Genomic DNA, 22,313 nt, shown 5'->3' on the forward strand with positions numbered 1-22,313 from the left:
GAAGCACGTTGACGGAAGAGTGCCCCAGACGGAGTGCCACGCACAGGCAGAGGCCCAGGGAGGTGCCAGGATCCAGAGAGCTGTAAGGTTCAGAGCGACAGGGTCTGGTGTGCTTGAGGTGGGAAACAGGACTGTTGGGATGAAACGTCCCCAGCTCATGCCCAGTGAGCTTGGCCAAGGTCAGACTCCCACTTTAGACTGTTTCAAGGACCTGGGGTGGGGGGGCACAGCAGACCCGCAAGGAGGGCAGATGGCAGACCCAGGTAAGGGCTGGTACCACGTGGGGGCAGGGGGTATGGGGAGAGCGAGGGTGTTGTTGGGCCCGTAGGTTTGGGGTGACTAGAGGTGGGCTGGGCAATGTATCTGTTTGGGTTCCTGTGAGATGTTTGCTGTGGCTGCCAGGGTATGCTGGGTCCCTGACAGGCTGGGCCCAGAGGGTGATGCCACCGTCACGGGGTGGGGGGATGGAGGGTCATGCTGGCCCTGGGGGCAGCCCCAGGAGGGCACTGAGCAGGTGAAGAACTGAGAAGATCCTCCACTCCACTGGAAGGGCCGGGGGCCGCTCCATGGCAGGATTGTGGGGTGGCCTCTCGTGCTGGGGGCCTCAGTCCTGCAACTGCAAGGAGCTGAATCCTGCCAGGGAAAGGACCCCAAGTCCCAGGGAGGAAGGCAACCCCAGCTGACGCCTGGTGAGGCCCTGGGCAGGGGATCCAGCTAAGCCCTGCCCGGACAACTGCCCCGCGGAGGTTCGGACGATTCATGTGCACGTCATTTCAAGCTGCTTGGTTTGTGATGATTTATAACGCAGCAGAACACACACACACATCCCCAGCAACGTGTCACTCGCAACATCTTAAACTGTTGGAAAAGTTGCAAGAGCACTGCGGTGCACACCTGCACGCCCTCCACCCAGACGCGTGCCGCTGAGGCCTGGCCACGCCTGCGCTGTCTTTCTCTGTGCGCCGTGAGCAAGTGGCAGTCCTCGTGGCCCTTCGGCTCCAGGCCCTGCAGCCTCCTTCCCCCAAGAGTGACCTCCTGGAGTGAACAAGGACACAGCACTGTTATCCAAGGTTCCCGGGTGTCCCAGATGTGTCCTTTATAGCTTTTTTTTTTTTTTTTTTAAATTTTTTATTTATTTATTTTTTTTATATGTGAACATTTTCTTTCTTTCTTTTTTTTTTTTTTTTTTTTTTTTTTAATTTTATTTTGTCGATATACATTGTGGCTGATTATTGCTCCCCATCACCAAAACCTCCCTCCCTTCTCCCTCCCCCCCTCCCCCCCAACAATGTCCTTTCTGTTTGCTTGTCATATCAACTTCAAATAATTGTGGTTGTTATATCTTCTTCCCCCCCCCCCCGGTTTGTGTGTGTGTGTGTGTGTGTGTGAATTTATATATTAATTTTTAGCTCCCACCAATAAGTGAGAACATGTGGTATTTCTCTTCCTGTGCCTGACTTGTTTCACTTAATATAATTCTCTCGAGGTCCATCCATGTTGTTGCAAATGGCAGTATTTCATTCGTTTTTATAGCTGAGTAGTATTCCATTGTGTAGATGTACCACATTTTCCGTATCCACTCATCCGATGATGGGCATTTGGGCTGGTTCCAACTCTTGGCTATTGTAAAGAGGGCTGCGATGAACATTGGGAAACAGGTATACTTTCGACTTGATGATTTCCATTCTTCTGGGTATATTCCCAACAGTGGGATAGATAGCTGGGTCGTATGGTAGATCTATCTGCAATTGTTTGAGGAACCTCCATACCATTTTCCATAGAGGCTGCACCATTTTGCAGTCCCACCAACAATGTATGAGAGTTCCTTTTTCTCCGCAGCCTCGCCAGCATTTATCGTTCATAGTCTTTTGGATTTTAGCCATCCTAACTGGGGTGAGAGGGTATCTCAATGTGGTTTTGATTTGCATTTCCCGGATGCTGAGTGATGTTGAGCATTTTTTCATATGTCTGTTGGCCATTTGTATATCTTCCTTAGAGAAATGCCTACTTAGCTCTTTTGCCCATTTTTTAATTGGGTTGCTTGTTTTCTTCTTGTAAAGTTGTTTGAGTTCCTTATATATTCTGGATATTAATCCTTTGTCAGATGTATATTTTGCAAATATTTTCTCCCACTCTGTTGGTTGTCTTTTAACTCTTTTAATTGTTTCTTTTGCTGTGCAGAAGCTTTTTAGTTTGATATAATCCCATTTGTTTATTTTTCCTTTGGTTGCCCGTGCTTTTGGGGTCGTATTCATGAAGTCTGTGCCCAGTCCTATTTCCTGAAGTGTTTCTCCTATGTTTTCTTTAAGAAGTTTTATTGTTTCAGGGTGTATATTTAAATCCTTAATCCATTTTGAGTTGATTTTAGTATACGGCGAGAGGTATGGATCAAGTTTCATTCTCCTGCATATCCAAGGTTCCCGGGTGTCCCAGATGTGTCCTTTATAGCTTTTTAAAAAAAAAAATTTAGGCTGCAATCAGGAATTGTTGTGTTTCCTTTTCCTGCCCCGTGGGCTCCTCTGAAGCTGCTGACCACATTTTTGTTTTTGCCTCTCAACGAGAACAGGGTTAACAAGTCCAGGCCACAATTGGATGGATCTGATCACTTCTTCTGGGTCAGATGCAGGTGGCACAATTTTGGCGAGAATGCCGAGGACGATGCCAGGCCACCATGTGATGTTGGTCTGCCCTGAGGCCGGCAGTGCTAACTAACTGTGACCGCCTGGTCAGGCCGCGGCTGCAACTCTTTCCACTGGAAGGTCCCTTTCCCCCTTAGACCTGAGAAAGCAATCCTGGGGGGCGGTGATCTGTAGCCACACGAACAGCCTGTTCCCTAACACCCTGTTGCCCAGGGGTGGTGGCTGCAAAATGGCCATTTTCTAATTCATTCATTTTCTGCATTTATTAGCTAGCATTTTTCTCTCACCAAGAGCCCCTCTGCTTTTAAAAACATATCAATATAGATTTGTGGGTGTTTTAAAAATCAGTATGACAGTCATTTATTACTGTCATCTTTAAAAAAAATTTTTTTTCTTTTTTGTTTTTTTAAAAGATGACCGGTAAGGGATCTTAACCCTTGACTTGATGTCGTCAGTACCACGCTCTCCCAAGTGAGCCATGAGCTAGCCCATCTAAAAATTTGTTATTGTTGTAAAATATACATAATATTTAGCATTTTAACCATCCATAAGTGTATGTTTCTACCATCACCTTTTTTATGCACAAATAGCCTGAGATTTGGCCGGGAGAGCCCATCCAAGTTGGCTTCTGTGTCCTCTTGACCTGTCCCCTGCACGTTTTCGAGCGCGGCCTTACTTCCCCCGCCCCACACCTGGAATCAGCCCTGTCTTGAGGAGCCCGGCTAGTCCGTCTGGGGCTGCCAGATGAAGTACACGTGCTGGGCGGCTCACAAACAGCAGAGGCGTGTGTCTCAGCACCTGGAGGCCGAAGTCCGAGAGGAGGCTGCCGGCGCGTCGGGTTCTATGAGGGCCTCTTCTGGGTGACCCTTCTCTCATAGCCTCACAAGGGGGAGGGGCGAGGGAGCTCTCTGGGGGGTCCCATTCACCTAATTACCTCCAAAACCCCACCTCCTAATGCCATCACCTTGTGGGTGAAGATCCAACATAAGAATTTCGGGGGACACAAAGCCCCTTTTAGCAGGATGGTCTTTGGAAACCAGGACCAATCCGGGCTCTAGGTCTGCTCCGTGCTTCCCACCGTATCCCAACACCACTCCGGTCCCCAGCCTTCCCTCAACATGTCTATGTCTCCCTTCAGAACACAGCCATGAAAACATTGCTGGGAAGGGGCCCACAGAGAGGGGCCTCCGGAACAGGAGTTCTGAACACAAGGGAGTCCAGGCCAGCCTCCCCTGGGACCTCAGCTGGGGACAAGGGTCCCCAGAGGCTGCTCCGTGGATGATGGGGAGGTGGGGCCCTTCGGGGAGGTGCAGGAATAACCCCATGGCCTGGTAGGTCATGGGACCGGTTAAGGCTGGTGGCTGTACATTTCTGTTTTCACTTCTTTAAAACAATTACTATAAAAATGTGGTAGGAAATCCAGAGTGCATGTGGGTGGACAGAGGAAGCCGCACGTGTTTCCACTGTCAGAGGCCGTCCTGCAGAAGGCCCATCCTAGTATGGAGCGACCACGTTTCTTCCAGTTGCAACCATCAACCGTGTCTGGTGCTTTGTTTCCTGAGGAAGGTGTGCGGCAAAACGTTTTCGCAGCTATTGGTGTTTTGTGTTTCCTTTTCTCTGACACCTGTTTGTATCCTTTGTCTGTTCCATCGTTATTCTTGTGGATCCGTAAGGGTGCTTTTGTAAACGCATAAAAATACACATGGGACATCTGGTGAACACGGGCAGGTGTGGAGGGGCCTCCACGGCTGGCGGTTTGTCTGCCAGGCATGCAGGAAACCAGCGCTGGAGGCCCGGACCCTACTCGTGATGAGCAACCAAAACACTGAAGCCTGGAATAGAGGTGGAGGTGGGAAGGAGGGGAAATCGAGGCTCCAGCAGGAACTCAGGACTCCAAACGATGTTGGAGCCCCACACGGCCAGTTTCCCAGACTCGTGCCAGGGCCCATGTCCAGGAGCCCTAGCTGGCGTGGGGTCCCGGAAGGGGTTGAGCTGGGTTGATAAGCGTGGGCCGCCGGGACAGACTCGGGGCCTTGATCTTGGCCACAGGAGCCCCCGGCCGTGGACTGAGGCCTGGTGAGGAGGCGGGCAGGCGAGTGGGAGGGAGTATTGCCACCTCTGCCACCTGCCATCAGGGCCAGCTGGCACCACGCTGCCTGAGGGAGGCAAGGGCAGCTAGCCAATCTCCCTTGTGGCCACTGGGTGGCGCCTGGCCTCCATGGGTGCCCTGGGTCCCCAGGAAGCATCTCCCCCCAGGCGCCAAAGCCCAGGTGGGTGGGGGCTGCAGAGGGTGACCCTGACAGAGATGGACCGGGTGCGAACTGCAGGGCGGCCAGGCACACACCCACACCCGTCTGACCTGCGCTGGGCTTTGCCCTCCACAAAGGCCAACTGCAGGTTAGAAAGCCTGGGCTTCCAACCCCCATCCTGGCACTTGTTTTGAAAGGTTAAGAGGTTAAGAACGCTGCCCGGAGCCTGCGTGGGAGGGACGGGCGGTGGGTGGAGACGGCTGCCCCTGCAGGGCTGGGTTAAAACACCAAAGCCAGGCTGGTCTCCCCGCTGCGCCGCCGAGGACACGCCTGGAATGTGGGCTCCGCCCTGACGGTGGAGGGCCCTGCCTGACAGAGTCAGTGGGAGGAGGTGTCTCTTGCAGGGGGGCTTACCACCCTTGTAATACCTTGTGCGGATGAGGAAACTGAGGCTGACGCCAGGGTCGTCATTTCTCCTACCCACCCCCACCCCATGGCTTTCTGAGCTGGGGACCCTGACAACTGAGTGTCCACTGCAGGGAGGACCATGACGCAGGTGCCCCCTCCCCAGGCTGGCACCCCCCACACCTGTGTCCCCGCCTCCCCATGGATGGGTCTCCATCTGCCACCCGGGTTCCCCCCACACACTCAGCACTGGGGCCTCAGCCTTTCTTTTGGTGTGAGCTGGACTCACGCCCACGGCCAGCCCTCAACTCTGCTCTCCCCACGGTCACACCCCCATGCTTGGACACACCCTCATGCTCGGTCACACCCTCATGCTCGGACACCCGGGTTTAGGCTCCTTGCACAGGCACCCGGCTCTGTGCCCTGGGCAGCTCCCTCTTTGCCTAGGTGGCTCCATGGGGCGGGCCCTTGGCCAGGGAGGGCGGGCCACCCAGGAGACTTAAGGAGCGCCCCAGGTCCCCGCCCCATGCCCTGCGCCCTGACCGCCTCAGCTCCCACCATGGCCGAGACCGCCAAGCTCCAGCTGTTTGTTAAGGTGCTGAGCAGACTGGGCTGGGGGGATTGTCTCGGGGAGGGGGTCCTCTGCTTTCTGGGGCAGGCTGAGAGGAGTGGGACTCCCCAGCAGTGTCTAAGCCCCTTCCCCTTTGGGGCCTTGGGGGACTCAGGCAGACCTACAGAGGCTGAGGAAAGTGAGGGCAGCCTGGGGAAGAAGGACCCACTGAGTGACACCCAAAGGGAGTCAGCGTGGCCTTGGACTTGCTCTCAGCCTTAGCTCCTGGGCCCAGCTCAGCCCTCCTGGGGAAAATCACCTCGGAGGGGAGGTGCCAACCAGGCAGCAGCGGCACAGGCCTGAGTGGAGCATGGGGTCTGTGGGCCAGGAGAGGAGGGGCTGTGCCAGGCAGCCCCCATCAGCTCTCAGGTCGGTGCCCAGATTCGTTGCCGGGACTGCCAGGCCCAGCCCCTCCCCACCGTCGGAGCTGGGGGTAGTGAGCGTACTGCGCACGGTACCCAGTCTGGCAGGTGAATCACTCAGAAAACAGCTTGCTGGGCTCACCCTACCCTTGAGGTCAGCCTTTGGGTCCTGGAGCCTAGGGGCCTGGCCTCTGCCCAGGCTGCGAAGATAAAGTTCCAGGGTCCCGCCCCTCCCCAGGCCTCTGGGCTCCCAGCCGCTCTGTGCTCCTCCCCACCTCCCCAGTCAAGAGCCCTCACCAGACACTTGGAGAGGCTGTGCCCATCCAAGCCGGAGCCCTGGCGCTGCTCCAGTCCCATTGGCAGTGGGAGGCAGGGTCCCACCCAGCCTGGTGGCAGGATTCCTGGGTCTGCTCCCAGTCCTGACACCCCCTGCTCCACCCACCCAGGCGAGCGAGGACGGGGAGAGCGTGGGGCACTGCCCTTCCTGCCAGCGGCTTTTCATGATCCTGCTCCTTAAGGGTGTGCCCTTCACGCTCACCACCGTGGACACGCGCAGGTGAGACCCAGCCCCCAGGAGCCCTCCCCGGCCCCCGCGCCCCCTTTGGGCCAGCCGCCTCACTCCCTGCCTGGTGCCCACAGGTCCCCGGACGTGCTGAAGGACTTCGCCCCTGGCTCACAGCTGCCCATCCTGCTCTATGACGGCGACGCCAAGACGGACACGCTGCACATCGAGGAGTTTCTGGAGGAGACGCTGGGGCCACCCCAGTGAGGGCCCGACTGGGGCAGGACGGGCCCCCGGGAGGGCACCTGGGGGTCCTCTGGAGCAGGGTCAGGGCGGCAGGGCGAGGGTCTGACCCGATCCCCCTCCCCACCACGCCCGCAGCTTCCCGAGCCTGGCGCCGCGGTACCGGGAGTCCAGCACGGCTGGCAACGACGTGTTCCACAAGTTCTCCGCGTTCATCAAAAGCCCGGTGCCCGCTCAGGACCACGGTGAGGGGTGAGGCGGGGCCGCGGGGCCGGGAGGGCGCCCCAGGCCCGGTGCTCACCGCGCCCCCCGCCCCCAGCTCTGCACCAGCAGCTGCTGCGCGCCCTCGCCAGGCTGGACAGCTACCTGCGCACGCCCCTGGAGCACGAGCTGGCGCGGGAGCCACAGCTGCGCGAGTCGCGCCGTCGCTTCCTGGACGGCGACCAGCTCACGCTGGCCGACTGCGGCCTGCTGCCCAAGCTGCACATCGTCCACGTGAGCGCGGGCGCGGGGCGCGGGCGCGGGGCGCGGGGCGCGGGCGCGGGGCGCGGGCGCGGGGCGCGGGCGCGGGGCGCGGGCGCGGGGCGCGGGCGCGGGGCGCGGGCGCGGCGGGCTGCCCGGGAGGCCCTGACCGAGCACGCGCCCCCCGCCCCGCCCGCAGACCGTGTGCGCGCACTTCCGCCAGGCGCCCATCCCCGCGGAGCTGCGCGGCGTCCACCGCTACCTGGACAGCGCGCTGCAGGAAAAGGAGTTCAAGTACACGTGTCCGCACAGCGCCGAGATCCTGGCGGCCTACCGGCCCGCCGTGCGCCCCCGCTAGCGCCCCCGCCCCTCGTCTGCGGCCCCATAAAAGCATCCGCGCCCAGTAAGCGTGTCCTGAGATCCAGGGGCCAGAGGCCCCGCCATTACTGCCGCCCCCACGTACGCACGGTGGGATTTTCAGCTCCACATGACAGTCCAGAACGGTGGCCCATCCCCCCGCGCTGAGCCAGAGCACAGGCTCGGGCCTCCTGCAGTCGCCCTGCGCCTCAGGGACTGGATTGGGCTCTCAAACCAGTCAGGCCGGGCGGGGTGGGGCGCCCTGGATGGCCAAGGAGGGTGGGGAGCGGAGCCCCTCGGAGCCCAACCTCGGGGATCGGATGGGTGGGGAGTGGCCCACATTCCTCAGCCCTGCCAAAGGCAGGAAGACAATCCCCCTTCCTGCAGGGGGCTTCAGACGGCCCTGTGCGCCCGGTGCTGGTGGTTCAAACACGTATCTGCACAGAACGTCCTCCTGTGTGTATTCTTGTGTGGGGCATCTGTGGCCATGTCCAGCCTTGCTAGAACCTGGAAGGGTGGGAGCAGTGTCCCAAGCCTTGGGGAGCCCTGGGCCTGCTGGCTGGGCCTCTCTCAGCTCCTGCGCTGGCCAGGTAGGAGCAGATGGACAGGTCTGAAAGAGCCGGCAGCCCCCAGACCCAGGAAGAGGAGCCTGGTGCATCTGCTTACAGCCTGTGGCCCCATGACCAGACTGCAGACCCCAAGGGGGTTTCCTGATCCCCTCCCAGGCCAATTCCCAGGAATCAGAGCCTGGTCAACACCTCCACCTGAGCGATTCTTTTATTTGACGGAGAAGAGACTGGAGAAGTAGCCTCATTCCTGCTTGGCAGCAGAACAGTTAGGTAGAGGTGGGGGTGGAGCTTTCACTGGGGGGCTCAGGGGCTCCCCCTCCCCTCACAAGCAGGCTCCTAGCAGGGCCACATTTTTTGCTATACCATCAGGATTCATCAAAATCTACGCCACCAGCTGGTTTCTTACTAGGAAAGAGAAGATGTGAGGGTGTGGGGGGAGGGACAGGTTGGACCCTGGGCACAGGCAGGAGTGGGTAGGCGGGTACCTCTTGAAGCCGGGGTTGATGAGGGACTCTCCTGGACACCGTCTCCTGACTCCAGGTCCGGGGCCACCCCTCTGGGGATCTGGGTCTGGGGGAGAACAAGATTGGGGGAGGGTCCTCTGAATCCACAGCACTCCTGGCCACAACCCTCTCTGTATAGACAGATCTTCTCTCTGGAGCTTGAGGCTTGTTCTGGGGAAACTGAGTTCCACAGGAAAGAGCTCAGCGCCAACCCAAGTCACAGGTTGATACACCTTACCTGGTAGGAAGAGCTGAGGCCCCGATGGTCGCGGGGTCTTCCTGGGGCTGGCGGCTGTTTCTTCTGCAGCTGGAGAAGAAAGCCAGTGGACACCCCACTTGGTGCCAGGAGTAGGGGCATTAGCAGGGGGACCCTAGTGAGGGTGTGGGGTACCCTCTCCCCACCCTACCTGCTAGCCGCCGCTCCAGGCAGCACACACGCTCTGCCAGGCCCAGTGTTAGCGCCTGCAACCTGGGAGCTGCCTCTGCACTCGGCACCTTGGAGAGGTCAAAGGCCAGCGCTGAAGGACCCCCTGAAAGGGTCAGGGATGCTCCATCCTCCTGCAGGGTCAGAGTCACAGCTTCCTGTTTGCAGGCTGCCCTGGGAGAGAAGAGGTGCTGAGTGCTGTGGCCAGACCCACCCGCTCCCCACGTGCCCTTCCTCCACGCATTGGGCTCACCTGAACCGGGGGGTGATGTCCTCAGCCGCACTCAGGCCAAAACGGTCTTTCTACAGGGAACAGGGGCTTGTCACCAGATACCTGGGACCCTAAACCCACCGGGGGACACCCCAAACCTGCCCGACGCCGCAGCCACCTTGGATCTCACCCAATTTTAGGACTACAGCTACAGGGCGGGGAAAGCGGGTGCTTGCCCTTCTGAGGAATCCCAGACCCCCTTCACCCTACAAGTGGCCCGGGCTGCAGGTACGGGGTGTTGCGGGAGCCCTGCTACCCACGAGGGCCGCCAGGCTGTCCGGCGTGAAGCAGGTGCTCCAAAGCTCCGCGGCGTCCGTCACACTGGGGAGGGAGGGACAGTCAGGCGGGACCGCCCGCAGAGCTCTCGCCTGCCCACCTCCCCGTGACCCCCACTCACTAGAGGTTGAAGTCGCCGCGGTCCCCGTCCCCGCTTTCCTCCCCCTCGCAGTAGCACACGAAGCGGGGCGGCCCGGGGCCCGGCGGCAGCGTGCAGAGCGGCGGCGACTGCGGCGGCGGTACCATGGCAGTCTCCGGGGCGGGGACCCTGGCGGGCGGAGCTTGGGGCCAGGAGGGGCGGGCCTGTGAGGCTTAGGGCGCCTGCGCAGAAGGACGGTTTCCGGAGCCGACAGCGGGCCGGTCGTGGGGCCTAGGGAGCCTGCGCGGGGCGGGACTTCCGCAACCGCTTAGGGGGCAGGGCTTGTGCCGGCGAGGCGGGGCTTACGCGCGGGGCGGGGCTTGGGCCGGCGGGGCGGGGCTCCCGGGGCCGGCCCTCTCGCCCGCGCGGAGGACTAATCGGGCCTCACCCCCTCCTGCGCCCCTCAGTCCCCGCAGAGTCCGGGCTCCCCGGTTGGCGGCGGCGCGCACGTCCTGCCCGCAGGCCCAGCCCCCGCCCCCTCCGCATGCATCGCATTGTCTTTAGCCCCGATAAGAAGCTTGCTCAGCTTCTGTGGCTCGTTCATCCATCCCGTGGTGTTAACCGGGCACCTCCTACGTGCCTCGTGTTGTCCTAGGCCTCGAGGACACCTTGATCCATAGACAAGGTCTCTGGTCTCCTAGAGCTTGTTATACCTAATGGGAGAGAGGAACAATAGACAAACATGACTCTCAGGGAGGCTGAATGCCAGGCAGGAACCGCAGCAGGTGCTGCAGAGCGGGGCACTTGGGGTGGGCACCTGCTGCCGTTTGAGCTGCAAAGCAGAGGAAGGGTAGGGCGTGCCAGCATAGGGCATCCCAGGCACAGGCGCCACTGTGGGAAAAAGCAGCTCCACTCCAGTCTTCGTAGGAAGGCTGGGGTGACGGCACGGTGGCCAAGGGGAGGGCGGTCAGTGGATTTGTAGGCTATGCTGATGTATCCCAAGGGTGCCCTCGGCCAAGGCCTCATCTGCTACTTTCTCTTGGTTCATCCCCTGCAGTCCTGCTGAGGCCCACTGTACAAAACATGTCAACCCCCACCCAATGTGCATGTCCCTCTCTCCTGTTTCATTTACTTATTTCCCATACTGTCACTGTATAGAGTACACTCTAGTTTACTTATTGTGATAGCAGCCTCTAAGATGGCCCCCAACCCTCCCACCTCCCGCTTCATATGTTTGAGTAATCCCCTCCCCTTGAGCTGGGCTTCATGACCTTCTGGCCACTAGAATACGGCAGAAGTGAGGGGCTGTCGCTTCTTTTTCCCTCTTGAATTGCTCACTATGACACGAGGCAGCTGTTGGTGACATCAACATGGCAAGGCACCAAGGCCTGCCAGAAACCATTGAGGGAGCTGCAAAGCAGACCCCCTGCCAGCTGAGCCTTCCCGTGAGACCACAGCCCCCACCTGGCTGACAGCTCAATGGCAGCCTCACAGAAGACCTAGTGCCAGAGGACCAGGTTCCTGATCCTCAGAAAGTAGGAAGATGACACACGCTTGTTGTTTTAATCTGCTAAATTTGGGGGTAATTTGTTACTCAGCAGTAGATGACTGATATACTTATTGACCCTATTTACTGTCCACCTCTCCTGCCAGGTCCACGAGGGCAGGGGTTTCTGTTTGTTTTATTTGCCACCATATTCGTCTCCTCAGGGCTCAAACAGCCTGGCATGTGGAGATAACAGATGCTGTGAGTGGATGAATGAAGAGTGGGGAGGTGCTGGAGGGTTAAATGGGCGTGGGAAGGAGAGTGGCGCGTGTGACTGACACGAGTACAGCCCATGGCCAGTGCTGTGAGGGGAGTGGCAGGGAGACGGCAGAGGGCTGCTGGCCTTTCAGGGCAAAGCTACAGAGGCTGGGCCGCAGGCTCAGTGGGGACATGGAACGAGGAGGGGCCGGGGATGATCGAGGATGACCCCTACATTTGGGGAGAGTGGTCCTAAGATGACTAGGGTGAGGCAGCTTTTGAGGGGATGTGGGGCCTCTCCTTTGTCACATGAGCTCTGAGATGCCAGCTGGGCATCCGTGGAGATGAATGGAGACTGCTGTGTCCCCGAGGGTCTGGTCTGGGGATGGATCATCTTGGAGTCACCAGCACCCAAACATTAGTCCCTCCTGGCAGTGCTCAGGGCCTAGGAACATGTTTCCAGGTAGAACGTGGTAGGCTGAACAACGGCCCCCCCAAAGATATCAGGTCCTGATCCCTGGGATCTGTGAGTGTTACCTTGCGTGGGAAAGGGGTCTTTGCAGATGTGACCTTGAGATGGGGAGATTACCCTGGATTATCTGGTTGGACCCTAAATGCCATCACAAGCGTCCTTATAAAAGAGAGTCACAGACAGAAAAGAAGGTATCAACATGGCAGGGAGAGAGGGATTGGAGAGATGCTACATCTGGCCAAGGATTGCTGTGGCCACCAAAAGATAGAAAAGGCAGGGAAGGATGCACCCCAGAGCCTTTGGAGGGAGCACAGCCCAGCCAACACCTTGATTTTGGCCCAGTGAAAGTGATTTTGGACTTCTGGCCTCAAAAGCCGTAAGAGAGTAAATGCATGTTTTAGGCCACGAGTTTGTGATTATTTGTTATAGCAGCCATAGGAAACTAATACAAGACCTGAAACAAGATTAGTCCTGAAACATGATAAGAAAACTGCAAAACCTTCATTTAAATAATTATACGAGGCTGGCCGGTTGGTGCAGTTGGTTAGAGCAGTTTTATAACACCATGTTCAAAGGGTTCGGATCCCTGTAATGGCCAGCCACCAAAAAAAAAAAAAGAAAAGTTACACGAACGTCTACAAAATGTAACCTATCAGCCACTCTGCAGCAACTCAGCTCTTCCTTAGAGGGCAATTTAATTTAAGGTAGGATATGGGTTCATGTTAATATATGGCATACAAGGTGGGTGGAACCTCACAACAGAGAGGGGAGGGTCTGAGAAGGTCCCTCATGCTCCTGGGCTTGAAGTCAGTGAGGGAGGGAAAGAGGGGAGAGAGAGAGCTGCTGAGCAGTGGAGAAAAGTGAAAAGCACACAGAAGCAGCGGCTAGAGAGGAAGGAGGCAACCCGGACTGGGGGTCCCGTGGGGCCATGCCAAGCAGGGCGGTGCTGGAGCAAATGGCTTCAGAGGAGGGGATCGAGTGAGCTCAGTGGACAGATGCGAGAACAGCATTCCAGGCAGGGCGCAGCCTGTGCAAAGGCCCTGAGGCGGGTGTGCGTGTGTGTGTGTGTGTGTGTGTGTGTGTGTGTGTGGTGTGTGTGTGTGTGTGTGTGTGTGTGTCCCCGGTTCAAGGGACAGGAGGAGGCCAGTGGGACTGGAGGGAGGTGGGAGTGGAAGGTGGGGTCAGAGGAGGGTCGATCAGGGAGGGCCTTGTTGGCCAGCGAAAGGAGCTTGGCCTTTACTCTCAGTGAGATGACACCCACTGGGGGCGGCTCTGAGCTGAGGAGGGCAGGATCTAACACATCTTTTTGTTTTTCTAACACATACATGGATTTTGTGGGCTTCTGGGTGGAGAACTGGCTGAGGGTTGCCCCCATGTGGCCAGATTCGGGTGGTGCAGGACATGATGGGTCCTGGGCTGAACTGCCCTGGGTGTGGGGGGGTGGCCACCACTGGACCCACTGCAGCCCCCAGGTGCTGCCCCACCGCAGAGGGGGCCCCCTTGGAAGGAAGGGTGTCCCTGAGGCCATGGAGCACAACCTGCATTTCTCCACTCCAGACCCTGCCCAGAGGAAGGAGGGATGGGCAGGGCCCCGTGCCAGTCTCCCAGATGGGGACCCTGACCCCCCTCCGCCTCACATCCCTGCTAGTTCTCTCGGTCCATGTGGAAGCTGAGTGACAGCTCACAGAGCCACGGTTGGAGCATGGTGGTGTGTCTCGGCCGACACACCTCTAAGGTGCGTGGCTGCGCCTTGCCCGAGCTTGGGGGAAAGGGTGGGAGGGTGGGTTACACAGGTCACAAGGAGCGCGTGTGGGGGCGGATATCTCTGTGACCTCCCAGCCCAGAGGGGCCCCAACGAAGGAAAGCAAGTCTGGCGATACAGGGCTGTGTTTCAATGAAAATTGCTCACCAACTGAAAAGCAGAAGTAACGGCATAACGAGCCCCACAGACCCATGGTCAGGATGGAACAATCGCCACCTTTTTAACAAAGTTACAAGTATCCTTATTTATTTATTTTGCTGAATTATTTACATTACAGACTATGCCATTTTACCCTCAAATTGTTGAGGATGCGTCTGTAAAACACGACACTGTGTTACATAAACACACAGCAGCGGGACAGCCCCCTCACCCACCTCCGATGGGGTGGCCTGGGTCAGCTGGTGTGGGGGCACCTCGGTCTCTTGCCCGCCGGGCCGCCGAGGAGGGCCACACGCCCAGTGCAGGCACCTGGGCTGCGGGAGCCGGGAAAGCCCCTCGGACGCCTTCGGCCTGTCGGTTGTGTCTCCCTCCCGCCCGGCCGGCCACGACCAGGACCAGGACCAGGACCAGGACGGGACCAGGACCAGGGCCACGCCCAGCACAGGGACCTGCCCTGGAAGGTGGAGGGGCTGCACTGCATGGTCGGAGCCCGATCCCCGCGGGACCCCATCCCAGGGCGCCCTCCGTCCTGGGCCATCCCATCCTGGGCCAACCACCCTTCCAGGGTGCCCCCCACCCCCCCAAGAAATGCACACGTGGGCTGGCCGGTTGGCCCAGTGAGTTAGAGCGTGTGCTGACACCACCAAGGTCCAGGATTCCACTGCTGTGCCCGCCAGCCACCACAGAAAGAAAAAAAAGGAAAAGCACGTGCACACTGCGGCTGGCTTTCCGAACCCTTTATTGTGCTGGGGCGGGGTGTGCAGAGAAACGGGCACTCCTTGGGGAGCGGTGCGGAGCAGAGCGGCCACCACCGAATCCCTCACTGCAAAACAAGGGGCAGGTGGGCGGTGGCCCCGGGTCCCCACGGTCCTCCCACAGCCCAGGGCCCCACCACTGCCTGCCCAGCCTCCATGCTGTGGCTACCATCCCCCTCCCTCATCCCCTCCCTGTGCCCAGGACTGAGACTCCCCTGCAGTGCATGTCCGGAGGGGCCGCCGTCGGTCAGCAGGGCGCTGCCACCGCGTGATCTACTTACCTGGGAGAAGGCACCAGCACACTGGTCTGTGGGAGAGAGCTGGCCTGAGGAGCCACCCCATGTCCCCTTCCCTGAGGTGGAAGCCCCCGGCCCTCCCAGCCTGTCATCCCCTCCTGGGGGCACCAGTCTGGGCATCATCCTGTCCTTCACTGGCCCAGACAGGCTAGGGCTGCCCCCAAGCGCCTCTGTCCTGCCTCTAGGGTCCGTGAGGTGACCCTCAGGGCCTGCCCCCCTGCCAGTCTGGGTCCGGGGTTTCCTGGCTCCTGCAGCTCTGAACAGGGGTTGGGGCAACGCTCACCCGACTTGGGCAGCAGGGCGCCCTGGCTGGGGTTCAGGCCCACTTGGGGTGACAGCAACTGCATCTTCTGGGCACCTTCGGGAAACAGCTCTGGTGCTCGGGCTGAAGGGGCAGGGAGGGCCAGTGAGGGAAAGGGGCAGGGCGGAGGGTGGAAGAGGGGGTGGGGAGAGGTCCGGACTCCTTGGCCACAGACACGGGGTCCCCAGGGTCCCAAGGAGTCCCACCAGGAGACAGTGGCTCCACCTGCCGTGAGTCAGACGTGCTGGAACATGCACATGGGCAACAGTCCAGACCAGGCCTGGAGTTATGGCTCCTGAGGCACAGGCCTGTGCCCGGTGACCAAGGGAGGAGTCAGGAACACCCACCGTAGAGCTGCAGCCAGACGTTCCGCATGCCGCCCTTCTGCGTCTCCAGGTACATCAGGGCGAAGTGCTGGTAGTCCGTGAACGCCACGCGGATGTCGGTCTGGCCCATGGCTGAGGGAGTGAGAGCGGCTGACTCCGGGCCCAGGACGGCCCCGCACTCCCAACTCCAGGACGTGCCTGCCCAGGGTGCCAGTCTAGTAGCCCTCACCCCCACTGCCCTGCCTGCTGCCACCTCTGCCCTCCTGGTCACCCTGCCCACTTTGCCCACCTCACCTGGGTTGCTGAACTGCCCCTCCACGGCACCCTTGGTGAAGGTCATGTCCATCTTCTGGCACCCGCCATCGGGTCTGGACAGGAGGAGCCCAGGCACCCTGAGCAGCAGCCCCTGTCCTGCGCCCAGCCCCAGCCCTGCCTGGGACCCTGAGAACGCTGCCCGGGCAGGACGGCCAGGGTGTCCTGACTCGCCCTCACCACATGCTCAGAGGACACGGTACTTTACGGCAATCTTGCTGGGGAGGAAGCCCCCGTCGGGGGTGGGGGCTGCTACTGTGTACTTGCTCAGAGGCACACAGCCGGGGGCACGGACTGTCCAATCTCCCCTGCAGACACACAGACACGCACAGTGACACACTCTGGCCCACAGACACACAGTGACACACACAGTCTGGCACACAGACACAGACACGCAGACACTGTTTCTCAACGCTTGGGCCTCCGGCGGAGGCTTTTGCCAGCACCTCTGTCCTCCGGAGCAGGCCAGCTGCCCTGCTGTTTGGGTGTCTGCAGCCCGGAGTCCCTTTCAAGCTTGTGGTCTGGTTCCTAATGTGTCAGGGACTCCTGGCTATTGCTGCCTTCATTTGGCTTCATCCTGGCCCTTGTCTAAGGCCAAGTCTGACATGAGGCTCGCAGGGTCACTTACGTGGGGTACCCAAATTTGAGGGCCAGGTCACCATTGGCCACGGGGGTCACTAAGACCACAGGCATCTTCATGTTGTCCTTGGAGTCCAGGAAACCCTGGTCGTCGGACACTATGCCCACCACGTACCAGGTGCCCTGGAACTGCAGGACGGACACAGGTAGGGCTGGGGGGGTGGTCCCTGCCCCGGCCCGAGTCTGCCACATCCTGCCCTGCACAGCTGTGCTCTGCACATCTGCTCCCAGCCACCGCACCCCACCAACCCTGACCCAGTACTGGGGACAGGACAAGATGCGGCCACAGCTGTCTCAGTTCCAGGCCCTGTGGAGTGGTGGTGGGCACGACCCAAAGGCTGGGATGGGGGCCTGCCACCCTCCCCAGACCACCCACTCCCAGTCGGATGCAGGTGGGTGGGGGTCTTTCCCCTGCCCCAGCCGAGCCTGGATCAAAGACGGTGTGATCGAGGCCTTGGGATGGAAATCCAAAGGGGGAGGGGTCATCCATGAGCAGGAGGGGACGGGTCTGGGCACACCTGGCTGGCATCAAAGTTGGCCTGGATGGGGACCTGGGCCTGGCCTGGGGACACCCCGGGCAGGGCAAGGAGGCAGCTGATCAGCAGAGCCTGCAGCATCATGGGAGACGGAGGGCACAGGGACTCCTCAGGACACAGAGCAGGGCAGCAGAGCTAGGGTGGCCTCCCTGGTGTGGCCTTTATGCCCCTGACATGCCCTGGGGCGGCTGGCCAGCTGGCCTGGGACAGAGCCCACAGAGATAGGCTCCTGATCGGGTTGCACCCTGCAGCACCCTGGCCCAGATGCCTCCACCCAACCCCGCCCATCGTCTGCATTTCCTTTAGGAAGGGGGCCGGATGTCCAGCTTCCAGGGGACAAGTAGTTCTGGCTGACCTCCAGGCCAGGGGGCTGCCTGACAACCAATGCACCCTGCCTCTCTGGCCTCCTGTGGCCCCTCTGGGATGTCATCTGCCAGCCCTCGGCTCAGATACAGCCCCCAGGAAGGCCACCCAGAAGCTCACCTTCACACTGTGAACCAGGAGGGCTAGGGACAGGGCCCAAGAATGGCCACCCCAGCTGGGAAGCTGCTGGAGAGCAGGGATCCAGGAGCAGGGCTGAGTGGAAGGGTCTGGCCAGGCCCGATGTGGCTTTGGTGCCAGAGCTCTGGCAAGTAGGCAGGACTGTGTGCTCTGGAGGCCCAGGCCAGGTGCCAGGGACGGGGGGTGCTCAGGGAGCCAGAGCGATGTCGGGTGGCCTATGCCCAGCCCACTCTGTCAGTCTGTCCTGGTGGGGGTGCATAGACACCCTGGCATCTTCCAAACAAATGTTCCTTTTTGTCCCCCAAACCCTTAAATCTGCCCAAGTGTGCTAATCCCACACCTTGAAAAACCCATCGGATCCAAAGCTTCCTTTGGGGCCCCGGGCCCTTCCTGCTGAGGTGGTGAAGGGCCTGGCCGTAGCTGCCAGTTTGAGGGGGGTGCGGCCGGGGGGGTGGGGGACTGTGGCAAGGTCATGGCTGGCCCGTGTGTGGTGGGTGGGGGACAGCGACTAGTCCTTCCCCTCAGCTGTCCACTGGAGCAGATACCAGAGGGCTCTCCTCTGCTCACCCTTTGGTGGCTGCATGCTGAGATTTTGCACAGAGGGGAGGTGGGGGGTGGCCCAGGTGGCTGAGCCAGGCCCAGGCTGCGACATTACAGGACAGACAGGCAGGAGCCAGGCTACTGACTTGCTTCCGGAGTTTATTTCTCAAAGCGGGATAAAGGCTGTGGGGCAGAGGCGCTGTGGGGGGAGCCAGGGCTGGAGTCTTGGAGAACAAAGCAGAACACAGGAGTCCTGAGGGTAGGGGTCACCTGGCCGAGAGAGCAGGACACATTGGTGGTGCAAGCATCCCTGTGACCCCTCCCTGCCCCCAGACTCTACTTCCAGTTCGGGCCTCCCTCCTGGGGTTGTGCGTCCCTCCAGAGCCCAGTTCCCTGAGGTCACCTCTCAGCTCTATCCCCCTGTCCCCCTATCCACTTTTCCCCACCCTGCTCCCTGGGAGGACCTCCTGCCCTGCCTCTAGGCCTCCTGCCCCCAGGACCCAGAGATCCTCGCTGCAGGATGGTCCTGCTGGTGGACCTTGTCTGCCTGGAACTTGGCATTCCCACCCTTGCCCACCTCTGCCCCCCACCCCCATGAGCCTTAGGGAATTGCAGCTGGGACCAGGTTTTCTTTCTGTCTCACAACTGGACACCTGGTCTGCACAGGGGGCTCCTGTGTCTCCCACCCCACCCTGCACTGCAGCCCCTGGGGAGGGTGGGGTCTGCAGGGCTGCCTGTAGGTGCAGGACTCCTGCTGGTGACGCCGCCTGCAGCCCAGCCTCCTCACCTACGCTTGCTCCTTCGTGCACTTATCTGCCAAGAAAGAAGCCCGGGGGGCCCTAGTCAGCCCCAGGCCTGGGCCAGTTCGCCCACCTGGGCTTGCATCCCGCCCCCGATGCTGAGGAGCCTCCCCCGAAGCCCTGGAGAGCTGGTCTTGGCTGAGCCCCTCACCGCACAGACTCCACTGCACCCCAGCACCTCCCTGCCAGCCCCTGCTCCTCAAAACAAACAAGGGGCCTTTCTCTACCTCAGTGGAGAGCAGATGCCTACCCCAGGGAGGCTGTGCCCGAGCCCCAGCCCACTGGTGGCCACTCCCCACCCCACCCCCCACCAGGCCGGGGACCCCAGTATCCTGGGGGCAGGCCTGGGGCGTGGCAGAGAGTGGGTGCTTGGCCTCCATCCAGGGAGGGGGTCTTGGTGAAAGGGGCTGTAGGCAGAGGTTGTGCGGTTAGGACAGGCTGATCTCCTCTGTTCCCCTCCCCTGGCTGAGAGTAGGTCAGAAAGGGGCCAACCTCTCCCTCAGCCTCCCACACCCTACCCGGCAGAAGACTGTTTCCCTTTAATCTGACCTTAATCCCCTCTGCATCCGATTAGTGGCCCCCCTCACCAGTTTGGGGCAGGAAGACAATGGTGTCCTCTGTGAAGCCCTGGTCCTTGCAAAAGGTGACGAACTTCTCCCTTAACTCAGCCCTCGGGGTCTGGGTGCGGCCTGCAGTGGCACAGAGCGGAGCACGGCCTCAGTGGGGGAAGGTCTCTGCTCTGCCCCTGCCTGCCCTGGGTCAGGCCAAGCTGCAGGGTCCCTGCAGGGGGCAGGGGTACGTACTGTAGAGGGTGGCCATGCGGAAGTCCTGGCCGGGGCCCTTGGCGCCCTCGCTGTACAGCAGGGCGTACTCCTGGTAGTCGGTCTCCACCACTGAGACGGTGTAGGTGCTGCCCCAGTCTGAGAACCCAAGAGACGACTCTGGATGGGGAACCCAGTCCCCCAAACCTCTGGCCCACCTCCACTCTGGGGAAGAGGTGCCTTCTGCGGGCTGGCGTGTGGGTGGGAGGCGACCCCGGCCCTCGGCCACCCAGGATGCTCCCCCCGCCTGCTCCCTCCCCAGTTCTGGCAGCCAGCAGCTCCCTGCTTCCTGCCTGCACAGCCCATGAATGAGGGGTCCCAAACCAGACGTCCTGGGGGGCCAGGAATCATGCAGGCACAGACAATAAGGGGTTCATGGTACAGTCACAAAACTTGTCCAGAACCAAGAAGGGGAAAGGTTTCCCAGTGGGGAGCCCTGCCTCAAGGTAGGGTGAGGAAGCCCCAGGGTCCTGCGTGGGAACCGTGAGGAGGTATGTGAAGGGGACTTGGGGGCTCCCTGTGTGTGTCCCACCTGGGCCGCAGAGATCTGGGGAAATTCTGTCACGAGCAGGGGAGGGCCCTGGCAGAACATGGTGGGCTGCAGAGAGGGTCCAGCCTCCGACAGAAAGGGTCCCTCTGTTCCCCACAACCGTGCGAGGGACAGATTCCCGCCTAGGCCTGGCCTTGGACTCGCAGAACCTGGTGGCGTGGCCGTCACCTCTCCCCATATCGCTGGGACGCAGGGCTCCCTTGGAGTAACAGCCAGCAAGTGTCACTCTTAGGCTGGACCCAGGGGTTGGAGGCCCCACTCACGGGGACTCCTGTAGCTGTAGTGTCCGGGAGACCCCACGGGCTGCAGCAGCATGGTGCGTGTCTCACACTGGTTTTTCCTGTAGGCAGGTTACCCTCGGGGTCAGGGGTCAGGACCGAGGGTGTCCCCAGAGCGCGACAATGATGCGGGGGTCCTCTGGGTCCCAGCAGCCCGCCCCACCCCCCCATCCCACCTGAGGAAGGTGGAGGTGAGGTTGAGGCCGCCCGCGGTCGGGGCCACCACCGACTTGCACATGGACAGCATCGCCTTCTTCTCCCGGAACCAGCTGGCGTTGGAGGCGAGGCCCGCGCTGAACCAGCGCCCCAGGAACTGCGCGAACGCCCCGCCGGCTCGGTCAGGCCCCGCGGACCCCCGGGCCGCCCGGGTGGGCACCCCGCCCCGCCCCCTCCCGGCCCCGCCCCGCCCCCGGGCCTGGCCCCTCCCCTCCCGGGAAGGCCCACGACATGGCCCCGCCCCGGCTCGGCTCCTCCCCTGGAGGCCCCGCCCCTTCCCTGGAGGCCACGCCCCTCGCGGCTCGCCACGCCCCTGCCGCTCCGAGGCAGGCCGACCGGTGGGTGGCGCGGGCGGCAGAGGGCGACCCATTCCTGGAGGGGGTCGGGGCGGACCCCTGCCCCCGCCCACGGCGGGGCGTCTAGACGAGGCTGGGGAGGGCCTGCGCGTGAGCGCGCTCGCCGGCGGCGTCTGTGCGGTGCGCGTGCCCGCGCGCTCGGCACGTGTACAGGGCCATCCCGTGCGCCTTCCCCCGTCTGCGCGCTCCGCACAGGGACATCTCCTGGGACCCAGGGGCGGAGCGTGCGGGTGTCCTCTGGGCGTCGTGGCTCACAGGGGTGACCGTGCTTGGACGGCGTGGGCACGTATGTGGCCCGCACGTCCCGTGGGCGCGGGCAGGGCCCTGCCTCTGGGCCGGTGAGACGCCCTTGCCCCAGGGAGGGCCTCTCAGGCTCGGCCCCCTGCAGCAGCTGCCCAGCCCTCCTGCTGGCTCAGCTCCCTGCTCCCAGGGAGAGGACCCAGCCCGGAAAGTGCCCCCTCCCCGACGGCCCGTACCACCTAGGGGATGGGGCACGGGAGCCCCTCACCTTGTCCTCTTGGAAGTCAGGCTGCACGGAGACCTGGGCCTGGGTCTGCAGGACCTCCAGGACCCCCAGCAGGGCCAGCCCTATCCACGGCATGCGCAGAACGGCCATTCTCCTGAAGTAGAGCAGGTGTCTGGGGCCTGCTGCCAGTGGTGTGGGCACAGCAAAAGAGGTGGGCAGGAGGAACGGAGGACGCTGAGGAGACCCCTATTTATGGGCCAGGCTTGGCCTCCACCCAGGGCCCAAGGACAGCCCACTGGAGGCTCGTGATGCTCATGGGGGGCAGGGGCAGCCCAGCTGCAGCTGCATTCCCGCAGGGCTGCTTATGCAAGAGGCTCCTACTGAGTGAGTCAGGCCCGGCTTAGTGAGGGCGGGGGGAGGCCCTTTGACAGAGCTGGCCAGGCCGCTCCAGCCAGCAAGGCCCACTCATCCCAGTGGTCTGGATGGGGCAGGGGAGGGGGTAGGTGCCTTGGCACTGCCCTGCCTCTGGGGC

General features: G+C 61.0%; 4 protein-coding genes across 8 annotated transcripts; 1 reads left to right on the top strand and 3 right to left on the bottom strand.

Annotated features, from left to right (window-relative positions):
- Positions 1-5,835: 5,835 nt before the first annotated feature.
- CLIC3 (chloride intracellular channel 3) lies at positions 5,836-7,984 on the top strand. The gene is made up of 6 exons (XM_063082648.1): positions 5,836-5,888; positions 6,712-6,821; positions 6,905-7,030; positions 7,149-7,255; positions 7,330-7,505; positions 7,672-7,984. Exons 1-6 carry the CDS (start codon positions 5,853-5,855, stop codon positions 7,828-7,830), a joined length of 714 nt encoding a protein of 237 aa, XP_062938718.1. The 5' UTR covers positions 5,836-5,852; the 3' UTR covers positions 7,831-7,984.
- A 604-nt stretch (positions 7,985-8,588) lies between these two features.
- On the bottom strand, positions 8,589-10,154 carry PAXX (PAXX non-homologous end joining factor). 4 transcript variants are annotated; one of them, XM_063082493.1, is made up of 7 exons: positions 9,994-10,154; positions 9,857-9,917; positions 9,579-9,628; positions 9,309-9,499; positions 9,140-9,236; positions 8,884-8,968; positions 8,589-8,799 (listed from the first exon to the last, which is right to left on the bottom strand). In XM_063082493.1, exons 1-7 carry the CDS (start codon positions 10,116-10,118, stop codon positions 8,764-8,766), a joined length of 645 nt encoding a protein of 214 aa, XP_062938563.1. In that variant the 5' UTR covers positions 10,119-10,154; the 3' UTR covers positions 8,589-8,763. The 4 variants fall into 4 exon arrangements, with proteins under 4 accessions (XP_062938563.1, XP_062938565.1, XP_062938566.1 ...); XM_063082495.1 differs by having other exon boundaries at positions 8,589-8,803; positions 9,994-10,153; XM_063082496.1 differs by having other exon boundaries at positions 9,140-9,208; positions 9,994-10,152.
- A 4,678-nt stretch (positions 10,155-14,832) lies between these two features.
- On the bottom strand, positions 14,833-16,416 carry LCNL1 (lipocalin like 1). The gene is made up of 5 exons (XM_063082660.1): positions 16,061-16,416; positions 15,788-15,898; positions 15,423-15,524; positions 15,125-15,150; positions 14,833-14,911 (listed from the first exon to the last, which is right to left on the bottom strand). The coding sequence occupies exons 1-5, from the start codon at positions 16,110-16,112 to the stop codon at positions 14,909-14,911; spliced, it is 294 nt and encodes a 97-aa protein (XP_062938730.1). The 5' UTR covers positions 16,113-16,416; the 3' UTR covers positions 14,833-14,908.
- A 2,037-nt stretch (positions 16,417-18,453) lies between these two features.
- On the bottom strand, positions 18,454-21,988 carry PTGDS (prostaglandin D2 synthase). 2 transcript variants are annotated; one of them, XM_063082601.1, is made up of 7 exons: positions 21,824-21,988; positions 20,920-21,056; positions 20,729-20,805; positions 19,898-20,014; positions 19,682-19,783; positions 19,082-19,107; positions 18,454-18,564 (listed from the first exon to the last, which is right to left on the bottom strand). In XM_063082601.1, the coding sequence occupies exons 1-6, from the start codon at positions 21,929-21,931 to the stop codon at positions 19,082-19,084; spliced, it is 567 nt and encodes a 188-aa protein (XP_062938671.1). In that variant the 5' UTR covers positions 21,932-21,988; the 3' UTR covers positions 18,454-18,564. The 2 variants fall into 2 exon arrangements, with proteins under 2 accessions (XP_062938671.1, XP_062938672.1); XM_063082602.1 differs by having other exon boundaries at positions 19,644-19,783.
- Positions 21,989-22,313: the final 325 nt, after the last annotated feature.

Source organism: Cynocephalus volans, chromosome 17, assembly GCF_027409185.1.
Source record: "Cynocephalus volans isolate mCynVol1 chromosome 17, mCynVol1.pri, whole genome shotgun sequence".
Taxonomy (NCBI): Eukaryota; Metazoa; Chordata; class Mammalia; order Dermoptera; family Cynocephalidae; genus Cynocephalus; species Cynocephalus volans.

Coding starts and splice junctions, on each gene's coding strand:
- CLIC3 (XM_063082648.1), top strand. CDS start 5,853: ATGGCCGAGACCGCCAAGCTCCAGCTGTTTGTTAAG. Junction 5,889..6,711: donor AGCTCCAGCTGTTTGTTAAG/GTGCTGAGCAGA, acceptor CCACCCACCCAG/GCGAGCGAGGACGGGGAGAG. Junction 6,822..6,904: donor ACCACCGTGGACACGCGCAG/GTGAGACCCAGC, acceptor TGGTGCCCACAG/GTCCCCGGACGTGCTGAAGG.
- PAXX (XM_063082493.1), bottom strand. CDS start 10,118: ATGGTACCGCCGCCGCAGTCGCCGCCGCTCTGCACGCTGCCGCCGGGC. Junction 9,500..9,578: donor GACATCACCCCCCGGTTCAG/GTGAGCCCAATG, acceptor CTTCTCTCCCAG/GGCAGCCTGCAAACAGGAAG. Junction 8,800..8,883: donor ATCAACCCCGGCTTCAAGAG/GTACCCGCCTAC, acceptor TTTCCTAGTAAG/AAACCAGCTGGTGGCGTAGA.
- LCNL1 (XM_063082660.1), bottom strand. CDS start 16,112: ATGGACATGACCTTCACCAAGGGTGCCGTGGAGGGGCAGTTCAGCAAC. Junction 15,899..16,060: donor GGGGCAGTTCAGCAACCCAG/GTGAGGTGGGCA, acceptor TCACTCCCTCAG/CCATGGGCCAGACCGACATC. Junction 15,525..15,787: donor CGTCTGGCTGCAGCTCTACG/GTGGGTGTTCCT, acceptor CTGCCCCTTCAG/CCCGAGCACCAGAGCTGTTT.
- PTGDS (XM_063082601.1), bottom strand. CDS start 21,931: ATGGCCGTTCTGCGCATGCCGTGGATAGGGCTGGCCCTGCTGGGGGTC. Junction 20,806..20,919: donor CTCACCTCCACCTTCCTCAG/GTGGGATGGGGG, acceptor ACCTGCCTACAG/GAAAAACCAGTGTGAGACAC. Junction 19,784..19,897: donor CCGCATGGCCACCCTCTACA/GTACGTACCCCT, acceptor GTGCCACTGCAG/GCCGCACCCAGACCCCGAGG.